Here is a 7,362-nt window from a genome sequence, read left to right as displayed (position 1 = left end):
GTGATTTAGAGACAAGCCCTATTTATTTCTTTCAAGAATGTATGTTCCAAATTAAATGATGAGGAGACACAGGCTGAGCTGCATACTTTTATAGTCATAATGCTGAAAATATAAAAGAACTTTTGAAGAGTAGCATTACAAAGCACACACATAATTTCACTTTCATCCAAATTTGGTAACAATTAGCATTCTATATGATTTACTTCTTACACTATTCACACCTGGTAACATTGTCCAAAATTACAATATGTCATTAGAAAAATCCAAAAAAAAAAAAGCATACTTAAAACATTTAAATTTTAGTATTAAAAATAGACAGGATTATGTATAAAGATTTGCCCGAATTGAATAGATGAAAAACAAGCCAAGAATAAGAGAACATACAGTTCATAAATAGTTTGATAGAACACCCAATATTCTTTCAATATAAAAATGGATTCTACTAAATTTATTCAACCACACAGTCATGCAAAAAGTACATTAGTTTAAGCCAAATCGAAAGTGCAAAAAATGAATTCCAATATCAAATTGCAAGGTAACAAAGATGAATAACACTTGAGCTAGAGAAATTATGCACAAACAGAGATTGAGAGTAAAGTAGAGAACTAACAAACTAATATAACCATACATCCATTCTCCCTTCTTTATAACCTCTTATAAAATAATTTTAATCTCATCACCTGAACTATAAGACTTGATCATTCTTTTGAACATGCTGACATTCACTGAACAGGGTTTTCAAAGATGAATGCATAATGCTAAGCCTATTAATTGGCCCCATTTATTTCCTTTAAGAATGCTAAATAGTGAAGAGTAGTCACTATTTTCTTATGCTATGTGCTTCCTTGCTTACACTTTAGACCCAGCAATGCAGATTTCTATTCAAGAGAGTTCTTTATTTCAAGAATTCATTAATACCATCTTATCTAACTTGCATGCTGAACTGAGATATATGAAAACTGACATGGGTGGACCTAAGTCAATTATATCTTTGCTAGTAAACTCAAAACATTGAGCTAGAACGTATTGCAATGATAACTACTATTATTGAAATTGGGATCCAGCATCTAGCTCTTGCTTAATGTAACAAAATTCTCTTTTCAGTTAACAATTTTAATACAAAAAAAAATACGTAGGAACATAAAATATACCTCTGATTCAAAGTTCAAACTAGGAACCTCAAATTTGACAATTTCATAAAGCTTTCCATACATAGAATCTAACAACACCACCATGTTAGATGATGTAGATAGAAGCTTAGTTTCTTTTTTTTTCCCCTTCATTTTGTATAGTTATACAATTGGGGCAAAATTGGGGCAGAATTAAATTGGGAAAAAAGAAGAAAAGGGAAGAACCATAGTTATAAAAATCGGACCGGACCAGCTGGTTCGACCAGAAAACTGATGAACCGGATCCTATACCAATCCGGTCTAGTATTTGAACCGCAGAAGGAATTGAACCGGTAAAACTCGGTGTGAACCGATGCGAACCGGTCAAAACCGGTGAGGTGGTCTGACCGAACCCCTTGGAAGAAAATATTTCCAAAATGCTTGAGGTAGGGTTCGAACCCCTGCCCTCAAGGAAACCAAAAGGCTCCACAACCACCAGACCACTATGTTTTCTATTAAAATTTATGCAAATTATAATACATATAGATATCTTCTATCAAATAGTTTACTTTTATTTAATTTATTTTAATTTTAATTATAAACTCACTCATTCTTAAATTAATTTTATTTTTATTTAACAATAATGATAAACTCACTTATTTTTTATAATTATATAATATCTATTAATATTATTTTTTAATAAATACTTGTAGTATATAATAGTATAAAAGATATAAACTAATTAATAAATTATTAAAATTTAAAAATAATAGTTATTTTAATATAAAAATATTTATGATAGAGTAAAAATAATAAAATATTTATTGTTCATGTTCCATATTGTTTTAAAATAACTTGATATTCTAAAATGTTAGTAAAAATATGTATTTTAAATTTTAATTTTAAACTTTTAACTATTTTTTATTTTTTATTTACATAGGACCGAGTCAACCGGTTCAACCAGTAACCCAACGGTTGAACCAGTGATTCAGTGACCCAGTGACCTGACCGGTTCGATCACCGGTTCGGTTCTGACAGCTATGGGAAGAACGAACCAGAGAGAAGGGAGAGGGAGCGATCGAGCAGCACACAACAGGGGAGCAGGGAGGGTGTCGATGACGAAACCAGGACGGACGGATGGGAAGGACGTCGACGACGACACAGACGTGCACCGCGGATTGAGGAGACTTGGACGACTGCTTTCACCTTCCTTTCGCGGTACCGAGCTAGACGACGTAGGGAGCACACCAGTGACGGAGAAGAACAATGCCATGGAATAAATTGCTGGAACTGACGGAGGGAATGAGTCACGGCGGCAGTGTATCTTAGAGAAGGTGATTGGCGCCTTTTCTCCCCTAGAGTTCGTGCGAAAAGTGAAAGAATGAGGCCTTTTATTTTTTGTCAAACATTTTATTAAACAGTCCAAAAATATGTTCTTTGATGCGGTTAGAAGACAAAAACGCCACTGATCTCTTCAGTCAGCAACGCTTTAGATGCACACTACCATCACCGTTGCTATTCCATTAATTGGCGATGGTTCTATAAATGACTGGTAATTCGCAGTCGTCATTTACTGTGTATCTTATAGTGGTTTAAGTGTATTCGACAAAATATTTTTTATTTTTATTAAAACACTATTAGACATACAAAATACGCTTATTAGATAAATATTATATCCAAATTGAGGTCAAATTGAGTATTATAAATACGCTTACTCAATGAAATATCATGCATAGAATATAAGTATTTGGGGTCAAATTGAGTGGTGAATATTAAGAGTGAATACCTCATCCGGCCCCTGACAATTATCTCGAAAGGACAACGAGGCCCCCAAGAAAAAAAAAACGCCCAATCTGGCCCCTGATAATTTTTTTTGAGACTGATTAGCCCCTATGCCAAAAAAATAACATTAATTTTTTTTGGCACAAGGGCCTCGTTGTCCTTTCGAAGTAATTGTCAGGGGCCGGGTTGGGTTTATTTTTTTTGTCAGGGGCCGCACTACTACATAATTGATTTTTACTAACATTTAAAAAATGTTACTAAATTATATTAAAATGTTATCTATGTATATTAGTAATATTTTAACAAATTTTAAATATACCCTATGTTACTAAAGAATTTTACTAACATTTTTCTAAAGATTTAATAACATTTAGTAAAAATGTTACAAAAGATATTCTATAGTAATATTATGAAAAATGTTACAATAGACCATTCATGGTAACACTTAGAGAAATGTTACAATATATATTTTTTGTAACATTTAGAAAAATGTTACTATAGATAATTTTTGTAACATTTAGAAAAATGTTACCTTAGATATTTTCTGTAACACTTAAAAAATGTTACAATAGATATTTTATGTAACACTTAAAAAATATCACAATAAATCTTTCTAATAACATTTTAAAAAATATTACAATAGATATTCTATAGTAATACTCAAATAAATGTTACAAAAGATTTTTTTTGCTAACAAAAAAAAATATTACAATGGATCTTTAGTAACATTTAAATGCACAAAATATCTTTAGTAACATTTAACCCACACCAGACCATGAAGTAAAGTGTTTTCTGGCTCGGGAGCCAACTTCCAGATTCTTGAAAATTTTCTCATCAAATACATCTGAAAATACACTGCACACACCCAATAATCAAAACAATCTTGGAAGAGAGTATAATATGCAGAAGAAGAGCATGAATTTCATTAGTTACCATTTACAGGACTTTACAAGAAAGTAAGCAGTCACTTACACCAAGAAAATTTAACATTTTTTTCTCATGTACAAAGAAAGTAAACAGTCACATACAAGAAAGTAAGCAAGACTTAGTTATCTTGGTTTTTCAACTTTAACTATCTAAATATCCTAAGGTAACTATGTCAATTTAACATTTTTTTCTCATATACAAAGAAAATTGAAAATATTAAATTCCATGAAATTCAAATAGAAAATAACAGATATAGAATCTTATCAAAGGAATGCCCTGAATTGCCCTTTCCTCCAGATACCTTGATGGCTTATAGAAGTTACCATATAATTCTGACAATTTCTTTAGGCTGTTATATACATGCTTTGCCCCAACCAAAAAGCTGATCATAAAACATGCTGGACTAGATAAGTACAAAAGGGGCAGTAACATAAATGATGGTTTAATAGTTCAAATAGTTTACAAATTATTACATGGAAGCAAATGATTTTGCAATGCTTTTATAAATTCCTTTTCTTAGCTTTAGCCCTTCAATATTTTAGACGAAGAAAGAAAAAAGAAAGGATAAACCCACCTGTAACTAGGGAAGCTCATCCCAAGACCACAAGCAATGTCGAGGTCTGATGCTTGAATAACCATTCCTTCATCTAAAACACGGCATGCCTCGTTCACTATTAGAAATAGTATCATCTCTACAATCTCTTGGTCAGTAATAAATATAGGCTGTAAAAAGAGTAAATGCTATCAGCTTCACTACACAAGCTAATGCCGACGAGAAAATTCAAGAAGATATAGATTCAATGTAGTGAGAGGAAGCTTATGATTAAACAATCACTTGCAATACAGAATTTTCAAAAGAAAAGCACCTTTCCACCAGGCATAATATTGGCAAGTCTTCTCGACTCTTCAACAATTGGTAATATTGAAAGATCGGGTTTTGGCTTGCTACCCTTTTCATAAAAGTAGTATCCTTTCCCATTGTTTTTGCCTGAAAGGACACAAGTGATCAAGGAAAGAATGTGTTATGTAAACAAATGAAAATTGAAGTATGTCCTCGACACAAAAAAAGCTTAATTTAACTGAAAAATAAGTATTACCATTTCTCCCACTTTTGATCATAAGATCAAGCAATGGAGATTTATATGTGAGACCACGAAATGAACCCTTAAATTCTTTGGAAACGGCTACAGCTACTCCATAGCCAGCCAAGTCCAAAAGCCTGCGGGCGAAGAAAATATTAACTCCATCAAACAAACCACAGAATTTACATGGTGGCACACATACTAACAAAACAAAACCATGTAAATTTTATCCATGCCACTCTTTTAGATTACTTGAGAATCTTGTACCAGTCATGTTCTTCAATATAACTATGTCTGATATAACTATCTCCTTCATGTAACCACCTCTTCCCCTGGTGGTTCTGAACACAATGCCAGTTTTTGAGTTGTAGAGATGAACATGCTCCACTAGGACATTCGAAATGACACCAGACATGTCACTACCAAACGCAAGAGTAGAGTCGGAAGAAGATTAGAGATGCACCCTTCTGATGTGCACATTTTTTGTAGGCCTGCCATAGGCAATACCATACTCATCCCAGCCACTTTTGAGTGCAATTGCATCAAACCCCATGCTAATTGTACAATCTTCTATACAAACGTTATCAGAAGAATCTGAAAAAACAAAAAAAAAAAAAACACATTATACAACAAGTTGATTAAGACTTCAATAAAGTTTGGAATTTGAGAGAAAATATAGTAAAAATATAAGGCATGATAACAAGTTTCAAACCTGGTACTATGCCAACAGTGAAAGGGGATTCTGAAGGAGCTGATATTGAAATATTGTGAATATGTACATTGCTGCATTAAAATACAGTACAGTACATTACATTACACCAGATCAGTAACCCATTTTCTTTCAAAATAAGTAACAATGTACTCAATGCTTTAGAAGGAGCATAAAATGTTACCTGCAATAAACTGAGTGGATGCCATATGTAAGGGTATTCAGGAATGTGATATTTGAAACTACCACCGAGTTAGATGCGACTAATTTGATTAGATGAGGTCGGCTATAGTTCAGGGAATGAGAAGTAAAGGATCGCCACCAAATCGATCCAACACCATCTATGGTCCCAGTGTTGCCTGATTATGTAACATAGATATATGAGAGCTTAAGTGAGAAAAGAAACAGACCAATTAATTGAGAAGAAAACAAAGATCCTAAACAAAAACCTGTAATGACCACATCATTTAACATGTATCCATTTATCAAGCTAAGGTATCTTCCGGCGGGAGCTTTGATTCCTTGTCCACAAGAAGGTAAAAGATTAATAACTTCCCAATAAAATGGATCCTAAACAAAGATGAATCATATAGCAACATGTCATCTCTAACAAGTTAGTGAAAATAGAAGAATCAAAGAAGCACAAAAGGGGAAAAAATACCTGAAATCCAATAATGACAGCACCTCTTTCTAGAAAGAGGGTAAGATGGCTAGTGAGGTTGAAGCTTCCGGTGAGCCATTGTCCAGGCGGTACATAAAGCTGAGTGCCGCCCTTATCGGCGAATGACATGAGATAGAATATTGCATTCTGGAATGCAATGGTATTCAGTGTCTTTCCATCCCCAACAGCACCAAACTCCAAAATTGAGACACTGTGTGGTCTTGGAGCTAGTTCTGGACTATATTCACATTGCTCAGAACTACCATAACCATTAACTCTTGCTTCATTGCTCAATGCCAGCAGCAACACCAGTGCCACCTAAAACAGTATATCAATTACAGATTCATTGAATTTCTCACAATTCAACAAAATAATTATTAATAAAGGGGATTGAGAGTATGAAATTACCTAGAAGGAAGAAAATCATAGGATTGACATATCTTTATGACTAAAATCAAGATTATTTTTTCGAATAATTATTTTTCTCAAATTAGTTATTAAACCTACTGGAAATAATCAAAGTGTTGTCGATTTACTTAAATTAGTTATTATAATTAATTAAGTAAACAATAAACTGACCTGTGTTCATCTTCTGTCCAAGCAATACCCTTATGACGTTCCTGATCTGATCTTGAAGCCTTAGATCCATTATTAGACTCGTTCGAATTCCAAGGTTGGCCACCCTTCTTGCCAGCTCCTTCATCACTAGCATTGCCTGTTGAGCCTTCTGAAGTAGAATTATAAGTCGGTAGAGTCACACGCCCAGATTCAATTAAGTTGACATCATCAACCAGAAGCTCATAGTGTTGTTTAACCTCTTCCAAAGTCTTTCCAGTTACATCCGCAGCAATCTTCCTCAGGGTAAGTACCCAAGGCATTCTCAAATGCTTTATCCTGCTTAAAGCTCCACTCAGGGCCTCGACATGATTCTTAATTAGCTAATTACACGCTAAACACCTGCTTAATATTAAATAAATAAACACCAAAACAAGGAGTTTTGTATATTAATTCCCAAAAAAAGGAATAGATTAATTCAATTTTCTCACTTTGCATATGGTTTATTATTTTTTATAATAAATATAAAAAATAATA

At 33.3% G+C, this 7,362-nt stretch overlaps 1 protein-coding gene and 1 pseudogene across 1 annotated transcript; both read right to left on the bottom strand.

Moving 5' to 3' along the window:
• Positions 1-3,649: 3,649 nt before the first annotated feature.
• LOC112743007 (peroxisomal fatty acid beta-oxidation multifunctional protein AIM1-like) lies at positions 3,650-5,100 on the bottom strand. Its single transcript, XM_029292502.2, has 6 exons — positions 5,087-5,100; positions 4,916-5,037; positions 4,685-4,806; positions 4,393-4,541; positions 4,120-4,200; positions 3,650-3,746 (listed from the first exon to the last, which is right to left on the bottom strand). Exons 1-6 carry the CDS (start codon positions 5,098-5,100, stop codon positions 3,650-3,652), a joined length of 585 nt encoding a protein of 194 aa, XP_029148335.2.
• Positions 5,002-7,362, bottom strand: part of LOC112743006 (probable polygalacturonase) — a 2,695-nt pseudogene continuing 334 nt past the window's right edge.

This window comes from Arachis hypogaea, chromosome 14, assembly GCF_003086295.3.
Source record: "Arachis hypogaea cultivar Tifrunner chromosome 14, arahy.Tifrunner.gnm2.J5K5, whole genome shotgun sequence".
NCBI classification, from domain to species: domain Eukaryota; kingdom Viridiplantae; phylum Streptophyta; class Magnoliopsida; order Fabales; family Fabaceae; genus Arachis; species Arachis hypogaea.
The sequence above is the reverse complement of the archived record's forward strand: the minus strand, read 5'-3'. Positions and strand labels throughout refer to the sequence as shown.

What these genes read in the sequence shown, in the direction of transcription:
- LOC112743007 (XM_029292502.2), bottom strand. An exon ending in ATGAGCTTCCCTAGTTACAG is followed by an intron (nt 4,201 to 4,392) that starts GTGGGTTTATCC and finishes TTTTATGATCAG; the next exon opens with CTTTTTGGTTGGGGCAAAGC. An exon ending in AACTTCTATAAGCCATCAAG is followed by an intron (nt 3,747 to 4,119) that starts GTATCTGGAGGA and finishes GGGTGTGTGCAG; the next exon opens with TGTATTTTCAGATGTATTTG.